Source organism: Oryctolagus cuniculus, chromosome 16 (assembly GCF_051225735.1).
Source record: "Oryctolagus cuniculus isolate XC-2025 breed Fujian yellow rabbit chromosome 16, ASM5122573v1, whole genome shotgun sequence".
NCBI classification, from domain to species: domain Eukaryota; kingdom Metazoa; phylum Chordata; class Mammalia; order Lagomorpha; family Leporidae; genus Oryctolagus; species Oryctolagus cuniculus.
The window spans coordinates 69615755-69633403 of NC_142882.1; the positions used below are offsets into that span (position 1 = coordinate 69615755).

The 17649-nt window shown below is 41.3% G+C and overlaps 1 protein-coding gene across 7 annotated transcripts in view; it reads left to right on the top strand.

Moving 5' to 3' along the window:
- HECW1 (HECT, C2 and WW domain containing E3 ubiquitin protein ligase 1) overlaps positions 1-17649 on the top strand; it is a 408266-nt gene that overhangs the window by 180983 nt on the left and 209634 nt on the right. For all 7 annotated transcript variants that reach the window (XM_051852912.3, XM_089315664.1, XM_051852913.3 and 4 more), the window contains 2 exons: positions 1317-1641; positions 13134-13241. In XM_051852912.3, coding sequence (XP_051708872.2) covers positions 1317-1641; positions 13134-13241 — 433 coding nt within the window. The remainder of the gene's footprint in view (positions 1-1316; positions 1642-13133; positions 13242-17649) is intronic.

Sequence of the window (17649 nt, forward strand, 5' to 3'; positions counted from 1 at the left end):
AAACATATGGAAATGGAAAGAGATGCTTCTGAAGCCTGGCTTTTCTGCCCATAGTAATTCTATGGTTACCAGCAGTAGGGCCAGAGGAATTTCTAACAGGAGACACAAATAGTGAATGGAAAGACCTGCCACCTGGCCATTAGGGCCCACAGCTCAAAAGGCCAATACCGTGCTTTGGACTTGAAGATGGTAAAAGCTAAGGAGACTTGTGTGATTTAAAGAGTAGATTGGTGCTGGGTTCCAATGTTTGTGGCTGGTAAACAAAAAGAAAATATCTTACATCTGATTGATATATACATTAAGTTAGTCTCTAGGATCTAAATTACATGATCCAACATTACTTTCAAGTCTTTATTTTCTCTTCTTAAAAACACAAGTGTTATTAGTGGTAAGAGTAACAGATACTTTTACAGCCAGGAAACCTCAGAATGTATATTTAAATCCCAGTTTTGTATACTTCGATGAAGTCAAAATCATCCTTTCTTCTTTTGAGAATGAATCCCTTATAAAAACAAGTTCTATATGTGCCTTCCTTCCAGGTTTTCCAAGTCATTTGTTCCCAAAACAGGTTACTTCTCTGCATCAGCTCAGCTCACTTTGAGCGCTCAGTGTTGTAAACAGTTAAAAGGGGCCTTTTTCCCCCTCATCAGATACAACACTTTCTGTAATAACATTGGCTCCAGGGGAGACACAGTCCTCTGAGATTGACTTTATTGAAACTGTAGTGTTTGACGATTATTAGGACATTTGAGTAGAAATTCCACATGGCCCAGAGACATGCTGAAGAGTGAAAGGTCTGTAAATGGAAGAGAAAGATGGTCTCACCCTGCAGAGACCACCTCTAACTCTGGGATGTCTGGAGCACTGGGCTGTGCAGGGTCACTGCGGTGTTTGGTAATGACCACTACCATTCACTCTAAGAAAGAGAAAATGGACCCAGTTGAGTTGACATTGCAGAACTCAAGAGGTGGCATTGGGTGGGGGTGGCACATAGTCACCTCTTCAGGGCCATTCTCTAAGCACTGCAGCCCTTCCTTCTAGTATCAGGTAGGTTAGAGCCAGCTGGGAGAGGCCCCACCAGAGTGTGGAAACACAGAGCACCTTGGTGTGTGCCTATCTTTGTTCTTGCTGTTCCCGTGTAAATCTACAGCTACAGCCATTGTCCCCGCAGCCTTTGTCACGAGGAAGATGCTCAAGTCTGCCCATGAGGACAGTTCCTCACAGCTCATTTAATCCAGGACATCTTTGGTTTCTTGTGAGCATAGTGACCAAGTTGTCGGGATGGCCTGAACCTGCTCCCTCTGTTTCTTCCGCAGAATCTGTACCAGAACAGGTTTTTAGGCCTGGCTGCCATGGCGTCTCCATCCAGAAACTCCCAGAGCCGACGCCGGTGCAAGGAGCCGCTCCGCTACAGCTACAACCCTGACCAGTTCCATAACATGGACATCAGGGGCGGCCCCCACGATGGTGTGACCATCCCCCGTTCCACCAGCGACACTGACCTGGTCACCTCAGACAGTCGCTCCACTCTCATGGTCAGCAGCTCCTACTACTCCATAGGACACTCTCAGGATCTGGTGATCCACTGGGACATAAAGGAGGAGGTGGATGCTGGGGACTGGATTGGCATGTACCTCATCGGTGAGTAGCGCAGCACCTGCACCCTGCCCAACTGACCCAATGCATGAACCAGACCAGCTGGCAGTGCGCTGTGGAAATGGCCATCTTTTATAAAAGATTGATTTGTTGGTTTCTTTGAAAGTCAGAGTGACAGAAGGAGAGGGAAAGTGGGAGCGAGAGAGGGAGAGATCTCCCACAATGGCAACAACAGCCAGGGGTAGGCCAGGTGAAGAACTCAGTCATTCATGCACAGTGAATGAGTGGATGATTCCAAAGCTCAGCCATAGATCTGAGGTAGGCTTATGGGTTGAGGGTAATTGGCACCTGGGAATAGACAGTGTCACTCACAGGTTGCAGAAACAACACCAGAAAATCATAGACAGATGGGTAGAGGAGGCAGCAAAGGAGGAACTGAAGCAGAAGATGGGGTAGGTGATAAAGAAGTGGGACAACTAAGAGTTCAAATCATAGAGGACAAGAGCAGAGGGGATTAGAAGAAGGGAGAGGTGGTCAGTGACAGAATTCCATGAATGAATAAGATCTGATGTCAGCCTGGCATTTTTGATGGATGGAGACACAAGTACATCCAATTCATCATCCTAGAATCCTAATTTGACAGTTTGTTATTCTCATAGTAGCGACACATATGTAACTGTGAAGTTATTTCATGCAAAATGCCAACACTTTCAAGGACATAGCATTTCAAAAATAATTTACAAGTCCAAAATTATCTGTGAAGCTTGACAGTTTATAATTCACAAGTCCTTAGTAACTTATCTTCAAGATTTGCAAGGTCTTGCCAAAGTTCAAGTCACAGAGCTAGGCCTAGAAATTTAGAGATAATGGTTTTGTCTGATCTGTCAGTTTACAAGGAGATGCCAATGCAGTGGTATGTGTGCACACATAGCTGCTCCTCTACTGGCAGAATTCACGTTGGCCACACATCTCGGCACTCTAGTGCAGGTTAGGTATGAGTCGTTGCACAGCAGTGGGCCACTGAAATGTCCAGGGGAGCCCAGATGTGGAATGCTTCCAGGATTATGGCCTCTAGCTCTGTTCAGGCAAATGTGACTTTCCTCCTGCGGTATAGTAGGGTGGAGCTCTCCGTGTGTAGAGGGTAATGTGTGGAATTTTGATTTTGATGTGGATGGAGAGGGAATGATGGGTAAAATACCTCGGTTTATATGAGTTTAGGGGCATATACATTTTGAAACAATCTGCTAATAACAGATGGTGCTGAAATCTATTTCCTAGGATCTTTCTAGCTGTTAAGCAGTATATTATAAAACCTTAATATAAGGAGTGTTTCTCTGGCACAGTTGTGTAAGTTAACTGCTAAGCTCATGTAAATACACTACTGGATATGCAGTATATCAAAATTCATAATCTCTGTAGGAAAGGGAGAGAGCTAGGTTAAAAGAAGAGACTAACTTGTACAGGAAAGCGAAGATACAGTACTTGTGTTTTCTGTCTAAACTTTGTATGCCCTTGCTAAGATTTCTCCCAGCAAGAAAGGTGGTCATTCTCAAGTATGGTGTTTCTTATTTTGCCATGTCCAAGTGAATTCAGTTGATGTCAGTATTCAGGCTTTGCCCTTAATATATTCAGTAGCAGGGCGTTCTCAGGGGGTTTCCCCTCACTGGTTTTTAAAGTATGAATGGCACTGACCAATTACTTAAAGAACAACAACAACAATAAAAACTCTGTGATGCAATTTGATTCTCTTCCTTTGCTGTATAAATGCCTAAGAAATTCTTCTGAAGAATTTGCCTACCTCGTTAGCTAGTCAAGAAGGCGTGATGATCAGCCTATTCTACATAAAATGGTTAGAAACAAAGTTTAGAGGGGAAAAAATGAAAGAAAATGTTATCCTGACTTAGCTATTGAGAAAATAGAAAAAACTGAGTATTACAAAAGTTTGAAATTTTAAAAAAGTACTAATATTTATATCTCTTTAAATTGCGATTTGATTTTTATGGAAATAATACAGTGAAACACTTAAAATTTTTAAGACATATTTTTCAAAATAAACTCTAGGGTAAACATGCACACAGTCTCAAATATGTTATTCTGTCATTGTGGAATGCCTGTATGCTTTGTTGGTACATCTTCCATGGAAATGTCGTTAACTATAGTACTCAACCTGTGAATATTTTAAATGTTGAAATAAAAATAAGAAATATGGAAAAAAAAAGAGGGTAATGTGTGGCCCAGCTCAGTAACACTGTCCCCAGTGCTCTCCTTAATCAGGACTATGGCAGGGATGCGGCAACAGCAGCAACGTTACTGCTGTCATGGTGTGAAATGCACTTGATTGGCCGGCGCCGTGGCTCACTAGGCTAATCCTCCGCCTAGCGGCGCTGGCACACCGGGTTCTAGTCCCGGTTGGGGCGCCAGATTCTGTCCCCGTTGCCCCTCTTCCAGGCCAGCTCTCTGCTGTGGCCAGGGAGTGCAGTGGAGGATGGCCCAGGTGCTTGGGCCCTGCACCCCATGGGAGACCAGGAAAAGCACCTGGCTCCTGGCTCCTGCCATTGGATCAGCGCGGTGCGCCGGCCGCAGCGCGCTGGCCGCGGCGGCCATTGGAGGGTGAACCAACGGCAAAGGAAGACCTTTCTCTCTGTCTCTCTCTCACACTGTCCACTCTGCCTGTCAAAAATAAATAAATAAATAAATAAAAAATAAAAAAAATAAAAGAAATGCACTTGATTGCTCTCATTTATGGAGCAGCTCGAGATGAGTTAGAATGATAAATGGTTTATCTCACAGTGGCATGGCATGGTGAAGGGTGCTGTGGTTTGGTTCAGAATCAGCTCTGCCATGGGCCAAATGTATTTCTCTAAAACAGAGAGAACTTGTGAGGTTGGTGAAAGGAATTGATGAGATAATCTGCACCACCTGGTGATCAATATTTCCTGTTTTGATTTACCCTGAAGAGTGGTTTTCTTCTCTGATTGCATCCTGGCAAGCAGCCCTAATGTCCAAGGCTTCACTCAGCCCAGCCTTCATCCTCAGACATTTGCCCAGTTGCTTTGGTTGTACATTATAGACAATAGCTTCTGACTATCATAGGTCCAGCAGAGACCTAGAGAGTGATTTCTAAATGTCAGTAAGGGAGGCAGAAGCTTATCCTTTGGTCGAAAACAAGTATAAGGTGGGCATTTGGCCTATCAGTTAAGACACTGGTTGGGATGACCGTATCCTATATTGGAGTGTCTGGGTTCATATCTTGGCTCTGACTCCAGATTCCAGCTTTCTGCTAATGTCTGTGGTGAAACACAGCAGATGGGTGTCTGCCAAATCACATGGAAAACCTGATTTGGGTTCCTTGGTTCCAGGTTTCAGCCTGACCCAGCCCCAGCCATCGTGGGCATTCAGGGACTGACCCAGTATATAAGAACTCTCTCCCTCTCTTCCTTCCTTTCTCTCTCTCTCAAAATAAAGAAAAATAGTGTCTAAAAGACTTTTAAACTAAATAGTTAGAAGCAGATTTATTATATTAAGTATTGTTTCCAGTGAATAGACAGGCAGATATATTAAGTATTTCTACTGAATAACTTTACAACTATTCATTAAGTATTACCTACCAGATTTTGACAAATAAAATCTAACATTTATTGGTTCTCTACATGGGATTAAAGATACTCCAGTGCCCATGGCTTACTTACACTGAAGAGTTAGCATTATCTGATAAAATTGATATCTATAATCTTTAGAATGCTAAGTTAATGAAAAAGTATCTATATAAATCCTTTTTATCTCTTCATTTCATATTTCAATGTTTTGAAAATATATCTTCAAACGTTTTAGGATTATAAAATTTTAAAAATAGTCATTCCTTTGACACTTTTGGAAGCAGCCCATATTAAAATTGCTTAAATATGAAATTAAAACCATGAAAATATAACTGAATAAAGTAGATATGTTCATAACTTGCAAAGCTAGTTTTCCTGTGTAGTAAAACCTATAATGTTAATGAATCATACTCATTATTATACCATATTATATCATACTATCCCAATACCATGCTAGAATCTTCCAGTAATTTAAAACATAATGAAATGAGAGTACGTTCATGCATTTAAAATTCAAATTAACAGATGATAAGAGAGCACATTTAAATAAAAAATTCTGTAAAATCGCATCTTTTAAGTACCCTGATAGAGTAGTACATGGGGATATGTATTCTCTTCTGCATCTCTGGGGAAGACCTTAGAGATTATGGTCTGTATCAAATTGAATCTTTGAGATTTTTTGAGGCTCATTCCCTGATTTGTACCCTTCTCATTGTATGTATATCTTTGTGCATGTAGGGTGTGTGTGTGTGTGCGCGCACGCATTTGTGTAGTATGGTGTGTATGGTGCTATGTTAACTGAATTTTCTGCATACTGAAACCATGTCTTCATTTTTGCACAGTTCCACGGCAACTGAAGCAATAGTGGTAACAGTACTACAGAACCTATAAATCCAGCACACAGTTCTGATATGTACTGATTCAGTTGGCATAACATTGCACAAATTCAGGATTGTCCCTGTAGGATTGCATCTCTTCCTCTCTCAGCCTCTCTTTCTTTTTCTAAGTGTGTGTAATTTACAAATGCATATATGTATGCATAAAATTCACTCTTATTTATTGCATTACTCATGGTTTATAATTTTCTGTTCTTCCATTTTTTGAATAGAGTGTGTTAAAATCTCTAACAAAATCTCTAAAAATATACCTTCACTTCTATAAATTTTATACTTTATTTATGTCAATGCTGTTTCCTAGGAACATAAATGATTGTAAGATCTGTATGGTTTTTGTCTGTGGTTTATTTCAGTTCGTTATTGCAGATCTATATCCCCTATGCTATTATTTACCTCACATCCTATTTTTTAAGTATTATGATTGTTAGCATATCAGTTTTCTTCTGCTTCCTCTTTTCTTGATCTACCATTTTTCTCTGTTTATTCTCAAATGTTGTCTTTTTAAAACTTTTTTTAAATTTTGCTCTGGGAGTCTCTGACTTTAAATTTATTAAGATAGTGTATTTATATTTATTGTACTTGATGCTATATTAGGGCATATTTTTGCTGCTTTTCTTAATATTCTTTATATAATGTATTTTCTTTTGCTTTTTTTCTACTCTGCCTTCTATTGTATAGATTTGTTGACTGTAAATGTATATTCTTTCATTCTTATGATAATTGCCTTTAATTGTAGACCAGTTCTCAGGCAAAAATGATTTTGCTCTCCAGAAATCAGTTGGCATCATCTAAGCCATTTTTGGTTACCACATTGTAAGGAAGCACTTCGGGCATCTACTGAATGGAGGCCAGGGATGCCGTTCAGCCTCCCACAATGCACAGGGTAGCCTCATCATAGTGAATAGTTATCTATCCAAAGATGTCAGTGGTGCCAAGGTTGAGAAACTGGAAATGACACTCACATTTATTTGCTTCTGTTACTTTCTTCACTGTATCAGTATCTCCTCTCCCAGAAAACTAGTAGCTCGGCCAGCATGATTTCATATTTGGTCTTTCTGGAATCCCGTTTTTCAGTGTGGATATTTTCCCCTTTATCTTCTGTATACCTTAGCAATTGTTGTATATTTATTTTTTTTCTGTCTTTGGGAAGTCCTCTCAATTAGATCTAGCTTTCTAATAATTTTTTTTTCATCACAATTCACAAGACATAGTAAGATAACGGCAATGGTAGGTTTAGGCATGAATAGTATAGCCATGTGCAAAGCACTCACAGACTATATTCTACACGTTAGCACTTCAAGGAGAAAGAGTTCTGTGGTTAAATAAGGATGGAAAACTCTGCCTTAGTGACTCACGTGTAAGTAAAGTTTTAAGAAGCCTCTTCAATTTTGTCTAATCTATCATTTCCCACACTTTCTTCAGCAAGAGACACTTTATTTCTCAATATTTTTTCCAGCTTGAGAAACCACACACTAAGAGTTACGGGGAATTATAGAACAAATATAGAAATACAACCCCTATCCTTAATAAATAATTAATATTCAGAACCTCAAATTTAACAGTTTAAGACAAAACTAAAATTGTCTTCCTGGCAGGATACTTGCATATGGAAAGTCTTACAATGCTTCCATAGAGACACCAACTTTCAAGGCACTGGAACTTTTCCTTTACCTGAAAATGCTATATTGGCTTGGAACATCGAGGAGCTGGGGTTGGACTTCTTGGTTACAGCACAAAGTAAACACTTGTATTCAGTGCAGCAAGATAAAGGAAAAGCCACAAAAGAGGAGGAAGTAGGGTGGGTATTCAGGACCTCCCCTACCACTTTATCCTTGGAGTCCCTTCCTAGTACAAGAGAATACAGCATCTGCGTCAGTGGCTCAGTAGCATGTGAAGCAAGCATATTCTCCCCACAGCTCCTGTTCTGGTGTTTAGGAAAGTCACAGTCCAGCCATAATGTGAGGATCCTTGGTAATTTTACCAATATTTGATTATCAGAAGTGTGAGTTACTCTGAGAAATGAAAGCCATGCTGTGGCTTAGCAGACACAGGTAGTGGACTTATTGGGAAAGAGAGGGAGAGAGGGAGGGAGAAAGAATGCGAATATGAATATATATGAGAATATGAATGAATGGGATGAACTAAAGAGATGCTCCTCTCCTAATCCACTGGTTCACTACCCAAATACCTTCAGTGGCTCAGGCTGGACTGGAAGCTGAGAGCCTCTCAATCCAGATTTCCCACATGGGTGGCAAGGACCAACTACTTAAACAATCACTTACTACCTCACAAGTTCTGCCATAGCAGGAAGCTTGAGTCAGGAGCCATAGCCAATAATCAATTCCAGATACTCTGGTATGGGACATACAACTGGTATCGGACACTGGTATGGGACACTGCTAGGGCAAACACACACCCTGATTATCATTTTTAATGATCATAGACTTGGGGCTGCTGTTGTGACAGAGTGAGTAAAGTTGCTGCATGTGATGCTGGCATCCCATATGGGTGCTGGTTTAACTCCTGGATGTTCCATTTCCAATCCAGCTCCCTGATAATGTGCCTGGAAAGGCAATGGAAGATGGCCCAGGTCCTTGGGCCCTGGGAGACCTGAAGGAAGCTCTTGGCTCCTGGCTTTGGCCTAGCTCAGCCCAGCCATTGCAGCCATTTGGGTAGTGAACCAGTGGATGGAAGATCTCTATCTTTCCCTCTTTCTGTCTTGATAACTATCTTTCGAATATATAAAGTGAATGTTTAAAACAAAATTATTTTAGGATCATTTGCCCATTCTGGTATTAGTTGCAATAGTATTTTTGCTATCATCTCAAATTAAAGATTAGGGTATGGAAATGTGAGCTACAGTTTTCGTTTTGAAGAAAAATCAAAAGAAAATACATTTCTTGCTCCTTATATATATTTGTTTCTCTAAGCATCACTAGAATTTTTACAGTAAATTTTTAATAACCTGCAAAAATCTTTTATTTTCTATAAATATATTTTTAAAGGAATGAAATACATATTTACATGTTTTAAACAAAACTCATGATAATAAATTGTAAATACTATTGGCATTAACTAATGTTTCAAGTTTTTATTCATGGTTTTACACATTAAATGTCATGGGGCTTTGCAATGGGGCTCCTAATTTTATTTCAGACTCTCAATAGAAGTGATTGTTTATTAGGTTTGTAGCTCTGTTTGAAGACCACTTTCTGTATTAGCTCATTTAATCTTTAACACAAAAGTAGGTACTAATACTATCCCCATTTTATAGTAAGGAAGCTGAGACCCAATGCTTAAACAAGCTGCAAAAAAATCATAGAGCAATGGGGCTGTAAATATTGCTCCTGCAAAGTGGCATGTACCACATTGGAGAATCCAGGAAAAAAGAGGCCTCCCAGTGGACATTCCAGGAAGTGCCACTCCTCCTTGTGGTGGAGAGTGGGGCTTAGTCCCCGCTACTATTCCAGTCCTGCTGTTTTCCTGAGTGCCTTCCTCCCAGAACCCAGCCCACTCAAATGCGAAAATCACGCTTCCCAGTCTCTGCAAACATGTTCTAAGGGCAAGGCTTCATAGTTGCACCTGTGCATGGTTGGGCAGGCAGCTGTGAAATGTGGGATGATCTTGTTCTCTGTAGCTGCTACAAGCATAGCCTTGGGAAATTGAGCTTCTCCACATCAGTGCCTGCATGACCACTCTCTTGGTTTTTGGGCATCAGCAGGCAGCGGTGTGTGGTATGGCAGTAGCCAGTTCCGCTTGCCCATGGCGGCTCACAGTCTTGGTGGGTGGAGGGCAGTTGTTACAGCCTTCTCTCTGGATTGCAGCTACTGAACTGAGTTCCTATACCCACAGGCCCCAGGGTGGCCTTTCTGAGTGAGACAAAGGACCAGGCTGTGTTGGGAGCTGAGTAGGTGGTGTATTTATTTGAAAGGCAGGGTTAGAGAGAGATTTTCCCTATGCTAGTTCACTCTCCAAATGGTTGCAACAGCCAGAGCTGGACCCATCCAAAACCAGGAGCTTCTTCCAGGTCTCCCACATGGGTGGAGGGGCCCAAGCACTTGGGCCGTCTTCCACTGCCTTCCCAGGAACGTTAGCAGGGAGTTGGATGAGAAGCAGAGCAGCCAGCACTGCTTTACATGCTATGCCCCAGCGCTGGCCCCGGCAGTATATTCTGAGGTCTTTTTGTAGAAACCCTGCGTAGAGTCCACTTCTCCAGTACTTAATTCCCTGCATTAAATTCCTTTCTTTATGATATATATAAAGTGACCATTTTATTTTGCATCTGACCCTGCCAATACACTTGGATTCCTAAAGCCAAGACTAAGAACTTTTCTAACAATTAGTGATAAATGCCTTTGGGAAAAGGGTTGACCTCTTTGCACAGATGGTCTGGACAAAAACACAGACTCTTCTGTTTTCTTGTGTGATGTGGCTGTTTAGTGTTAGTGTGAGGGCAGGGGCATAATAGTGCCAATTGCCAATCCCTTACATTATGTTGTGTGTAAATACGTATAGCAAAATGGACCTCTTTAAAATGTGTTATTTTGCCATTCTCATCAGCCTTTTCTGATTCTTCCTAACAGTGTACCCTCTTTGTATTCTTATTTGTACTCTTGTGGTTCATTGATATTTAACCCATTCTTCCACTTATTCTAATGGAATTACTTGATTTTTAAAAAATAAATGCTTGTGTATTTAAACAGAAACGAGAACAGAGACCATGTCTTATTCACCTGGTTTTAGCGCAATGCCTGCAATGGAGTGAAGTTCTCAATACACATTATTTAAAGCATGAATGAACATCCTCCTTCTGTGTGTTACTACATTTGAATGCCTGACCATGACTATTACAGTGACTATTTCAGTGATCAGAGTAGATCAGTTCAGGTAAATACCACCCCTTGCAGAATTTCCATAATGAGGCAAATTTCTACCTGGGTCTGAGACTCATTATGTCTATATTGAAGACCCAGGGAGCTAGAAAAATATTATGCCTTTTTGCAGAAATGAAGCAATTACTGTAAAAGATGTATTATGCAATCATCTTAGTAACCCAAATAGGGCTGTGAGCGCACACTGTGAATACAAAGACAGGCAAATTTTGCAAACAAGCGAATTTCCCAAGAATACAAACAGTTCTTGCTGTTAACGAGGCAGCAGTCATGTTGCTTTGCAAAGAAGGGGCAACCACAAAGGTGCACTCAACAAAGCAGGTTACAAGACATCTCCTGTGATCTCATTTAATCCTCGCCTGTAAGGTTAAAGGTGTTACTCTCCCACAATTTGTGGACAAGGAACCCCAGGCTGTTGGAAAATGGCACAATAGGCCTCAAGAGTTAGGTCCTTTGGCTTCAACCTCTGCCCTCTGGGCGCCTTACTGACACCTGTTTTATATCTAGGTAGATGGCAGATGTGAACCACAGAGCTTTCTTAGAGCTAAAAGAGCAAGCATGGCTTTTCTCCCTCACTGTGGGATCTGGGCCTGCCCTTGGGAGCCCTTGTTAGGTCGTCCTTGCAGCCTTTGTGGTGGCCTTGGACTCTCACAACATGGTTTTCCTCACATCTCCTATCCATCTGCTTTGGGAGGTTACTTCCTGGCAAAGTAGCACTGGAAGGGGTTCCCATATAAGATCAAGGTCAAATTCACATCCCTGCCTTCATCTGCACTCAAAGCCCGGATCTGCAACCAAGGAGGTGACAGTCAGCTTCTGGGATCTGTCGCCTCCAATAATCTTTTATTCCTCTCTGGGAAAGGCCTTTGAAAGAGCCTCAGTAGGTTGCCTTGTAACACACAGAGGACAGCAGGGTGCGAAAGTGCACTCACCCCTGAGCTCCTCTAGGTGCCTCCAGGCAGCTGTCTGCCCACCCTCCACCCTCCACCCTCCACCCTCTACCCTCTACATCCACCTGCATTCCCCACCAACACAGCTCTTCTCATCCGTCAGTCCACCCCTGACCTCTCCGTTGGTCTCTTTCCTTTCACACTTGGTGTCACTATTCTTTTCCTTCCTCTCTCTCATCACCAGATATACATTTATTTGCTTGATGCTTAAATATGACTTCTCAACTATTTGTTTTCTTAAAAAAGAGGTTTATTTATAAAATGCAAAGAGACAGACAGAAAGGGATGGAGGGTGGAGAGAGAGACAGATGCCCATCCTCTGGTTCACTCCCCACATGTTTACAACAGCTAGGGTGAGGCCAGACTAAGTCAGGAGCCAGGAATTCCATCCATCCATGTCTCCCATGTGGGTGGTAGAGGCCCAAGTACTTGCGCCATCATATGCTATCTTCTCAGGTATATTAACAGGAAGCTGGCACTGAAACCAGGCACTCGGTTATGGGATGCTGGCATTGCAAGCTGCGCCACAGCACCTGACTTTTTTTCAACCATTTCTAAGCTCTAATTCAAAAGAAACCTTATAAATTTTTCTCAACACCATGTTTCTGCAGATGCTTTTGCCCAACCAGCTTCTGCAGATGGTTGGATTTCAGCTGCTGAATGAACAAATGAAAGCATGAGTGCATGAAGGGAGGGACGGATGAATCATAGGTATAGGGTGTTCCTGGTGCCCAGGCTGGACAAGACATGCTGTGGAGTGCAGTACATGAGAACTGGGCCTCAGAGCAAAAGCATGATGGGAAATACTTTCATGTCTCCTCCTCAGTCTCAAGTAGGGATCAGCTCATGGGAGCCATAAGGAGGAAGATTTTCACATCACAATTTCATCCATAGAAGAGCTACTCAAAAGTGAAATGAACTGCTATTGCAGTAATTATTTCTCTGTTTCTGGAAGCATTCAAGAACCAGCTAGATGATCATCTGCCAGGAGTGTTGTGGGGGAGGAGGAGATCAGTGTATTTGGAAAGGGTTGGTCCTGATGGTGTCTTTAGTGTATTCCTGCCCTCTCATTCCTTGATGCCAGGTACTTTTTCTTCTGTTGAAATCAAAATGTCATTCACATCCTTTGCATTTTTTTTTCTTCCTGTAAATATGCTGTTGACTGATGTTTCTCTACTCTGCTTTCTTCCAATGATAATATAGATGAGGTCTTGTCTGAAAACTTCCTGGACTATAAGAACCGTGGAGTCAATGGTTCTCATCGGGGCCAGATCATCTGGAAGATTGATGCCAGCTCTTACTTTGTGGAACGTGAGTACTTAAACCATTATTGTTCAACAGATATGGATAAAACAGAATTCAATTGCTTTGTTCTTTGTTCTGTTGCTTTTCCCCTACTTAGAAGTGTGTCATGTGAAAGATATGTAGATACATGTTCTTGAACCTGATTTGGGAGTAAATACAGCTTTAGCAAATGGTATATACTACAGATCTCTTACATTTCAGTTAGAACAAAAAGGATAAAAATATCATTAGCAATGATTGTTAGACACAATTATTGCATACACTAATTTACCTTGCAAGTTTAGTAAAAGAGTTTTTATTACTTAGTACACATTCATTTTCTTCTTAGGGTTCCAATAATTGAGAAATAGACCACAATGTAGGGTCAACATACAGGAGCAGCTCTCAGTGCTGTGAGAACAAACACAACTGGCAAGCTTTTGTCTTTATAAAGTCATTAAGGGATGACTTAGTGAATCATTAGGGAATGATTGAAGTTGCCAAGGTATTAAGTATAAAGGAAAAGGAAGTTGGTGAGTGAGAATTTCAATATGCCTAACTCAAAGTCAAGGGCCCATGATCAAATTCTATGTAGCGATCTCCCCTCCACACTTTCATAGTATGAGATATCCTGATTTTTTTCCTCATTTGCATGAATCAACACAAAAGAAGTGGGATTTGTGTTATAACCCAGCAATAGTGCCATTCCCTCCAAGGCCATTTGTAAAAAGATTTCTTTGGTATACAACACATTTCCTGTATATTTATCTCAAGGAACACACCATTTCATATAATTATCTTCATTCTTAGTATGGATACACACCTTAAATATTATTAGAGAGGCATTAACATGAAAAACTAGCTCATTAAAATATATATTCTCATAATTAAGTGAAAGCATATTCAAACGTGGTCAAGAAGCAGTATTGTATTAAAAAAATTGCTTACAAAAGGCATATTGAAAATAACTGACAGCTAAACACTTCAGAAAAATGACATTTTTAAATATTCTTGTGCAAAGTTGAGAAGATTCCAACCCTCAATATACCTGTTAGATTAATAGCATCTTAGTATTTTTGGAAAAATAGATGAAAGTAAAATGGAAATGGTAGGTATTTATATTTTGAAAATATATCAAATATGTTAAGAATATATTATTCTATACTAATATAATTTTCCAAAAGTAAAAATTTCTCAAAACAACACAATTGAGTTTACAAATGATTAGAATCTTAACTGAGGTCACGCATATAAATCAAATTAATCAAAGCATTATAAAGAATTAAAGAGTCAGAATGCATTAAAATTATATTATGCTATATAAATTTATATTTTAATATGCAATAATTTACATTTTCAAAAATGTATGATTGGAAAAGTGTGACATTAACACATAGGATGGATGTCAAATGCTCTGATGTGTGCTGTCCTTAGTTAATACATCAAAGCATCAAAGGCCTCTCACTGTAATGAAACTGCAGAATCCAGGCCATTATCCAGAGGTTAACAGAAGTTTTTGTGATGTACCCAGAATAAGACTCTTTGTATTTCTCAGTAGTGAGTAATAAACATATCATTGTAATGGGTAAATTATAGTCTTTAAAATTAAAAATGATTTTTCCAGCATCAAACATTGGCCAGATTTTAAATACTAATTATTCTTTCTACCTGAGGATTAAATTAAAATAACAAAAATAAAATAAAATTTTCCTTTTATTTTTTTCATTTTTCTCTTTATATTTTTCTCTGATTATTTCTTCTCATGAGAGTGGACCTATATTGTGGATGACCTGGAGTCTATTATATTCTAAGAGCACATTTCTTTGGGTTATGATTCAATTTAGAAATGGATAATTGCTATTGATTTACACAATGTCTTAAATTATCTGACTAAATAAGATTTTGAAAGTACTTCCAAATTAGGAATATTTTAAAGAAATATTTTTTGCACTCTCCAAGGGGTTGCATACATAATAAATACCAAATAAAATTTATGGAAAATACCAAAAAATTTATGGAAAATATGCATTTTCTTTTAATTCTATTTTTCTACAAGCTTTATGAACTCCCCTCATGGAGTGTGAATCATTTGCTATGTTTTGGCATAGTTTTTCCCTACCGGACAACTTGCTATTTGACCATAGTATTGCTATAAGATGAGAATTAAAAAGATGCAGATTTTTACAGTGACAGAAAGAAGGGATGAAGCTTTAACTTTGCTCATTCTGACAGAATCTTACAGTGGTGTGCACAGGCCTTCCACAAACTGGAACCACTGGAGCAGGGCAGGGGTGCGAGATGATAGGTGGCAGGAGGAGGGTCCTGACTGCTCACTGCCATTGGATCCAAGGGGTCTCCATGGGCACCCCTGTGCATCAGGGCTCTCCCCCACCTGCTGCCTCCCTGTGCCCCAGACAGTTCACAGCACCCTGTGGATCTGGGGCATTTGAGTCCTGAAATTGTGGAACCAGGCTGGAGTTTCTGCTGATTCTGGCAATTGCAAGAAAGGGAATGAAATGAGAAGTGAATTTGGGAGCAGGAGCAATTTTCAAACTTGCACCCACTGAGAGAAGGAGGAGGTAGCCCTGCCTGTCTTGGCTATCACCTGTTGACCTGCCATGGGTGGACTTCCCTTTCATGACAATGCTGAGCTGTTTGCAGAAGCCCTAGGAGTGGATAATGATCACAAAATGCCAGGCATTCCTGAGGACCCAGACAAGGGCTGAAGTCACAGCACAAACCTCAGCCACCCCCCAACCTGTAGCCAGCACAGGCCACCGGTGCTGGGAAGTGGAAAGTAGGGGACCTGCTACCTTTGGGGACCCTGGAAAATGTGGGACTCTCCCTGGCAGTTGGGTCACTGAGCTGTGCCTGGCTCACATGAAATGTGAATACCAATGGAAGACTCTGGAAAACAAGTCTGCCAATGTTGTATTCGTAGAGTAACTCAATCATTAGTTTTAATATGTGCAGCTAGGCTCAGCTGGCCGGTCTGAAGACTTCCAGGAGATAGCATTGTTCTTGTTCTACATTACCTGCTTCTATCAGAAGTTCAGCATCACGGCTTGCCTTGCCCAGAACCTCTGAGATGAGGGGATTCTAACGGGAGAGCATCTTTGCATCTGAGGGGCAAACCTGCGGAGTATCTCCCAGCTCATCAAATCCCAGTGGGAAGAACTGACCTCTGATTTCAGCCCAAAGAGACCACTCCCAAAGGGGCCTCCTTCCCCCACCCACCTAGCGTTCTCATCTCTGGCACGGGCACTGCCCTCTGCACAGCTCTTGGATGTAAAGAAGAAACTGGAGTGATTTTTCCTTTCTGTACTTGCCTTAGCATCCTGGCCCCTTCTCATCTACCTCCCAAGTTGGTCCAACTCAACCCCTTCCCCACCTCTTCTCTTGCTTCCTGGGTGGAAATCTGACCTGAATTCCCACACGGATTACAGCCTGCTCTGGTTTCAGAATTCCAGCATTTGTCAGAGTCATCCATCACATGCCTTTTCAGATCATTGTTTTCTCGTCCTTTCCATCACCTCATCAGTCTTACTCAGTTAGGCTGCTATAACAAAATACCTTAGACTGGGGAACCTATAAATAATAGAAATAGATTTTTCACATTTCTGGAGGTTGAGAAGTCCCAGATCAAAGTGCCAGCAGGTTTGGTGAGGGCTTTTTCTGCTTCAGAAATGGTGCCGTCTTGCTGTGTCCACACTTGGTGAAAGCAGCCAATGGAGCCAGTGCACTCTTTTCAACCTCTTTTATAAGGTATTAGTCCTGTCCATGAAGGTAGAGCCCTATGATGCGATCGCCTCCCACAGGCCCCACCTCTTAATATGATCCTATTGGTGACTAAATTTCAATGTCTGAATTTTAGGGCTGGCGCTGCGGCTCACTAGGCTAATCCTCTGCCTTGCAGCACTGGCATACCAGGTTCTAGTCCCGGTCAGGGCACTGGATTCTGTCCCGGTTGCCTCTCTTCCAGGCCAGCTCTCTGCTGTGGCCAGGGAGTGCAGTGGAGGATGGCCCAAGTGCTTGGGTCCTGCACCCCATGGGAGACCAGGAGAAACACCTGGCTCCTGCCTTCGGATCAGCGCGATGCGCCGGCCGCAGCGCGCCGGCTGTGGCAGTCATTGGAGGGTGAACCAACAGCAAAAGGAAGACCTTTCTCTCTGTCTCTCACTGTCCACTCTGCTTGTCAAAAAAAAAAAAAAAAAATGAATTTTAGGGACCATAGCATCTTCCCAGATTTTTAAAAAAATCAAAAAATCCATGGCTGCCAATGATATGTAACAGCAAATCTAAGCAACTCATCTTGCTGTTAAATTCCTAATGACACTTCCTTGATGTGGTGAGCTGAGATGTACCCAGATGGGAGCTGTCAGAATTTGCCTCCTTGTCCTGAACTTCAGCTTGGCTTCTAAGTAAAAGGCAGTGA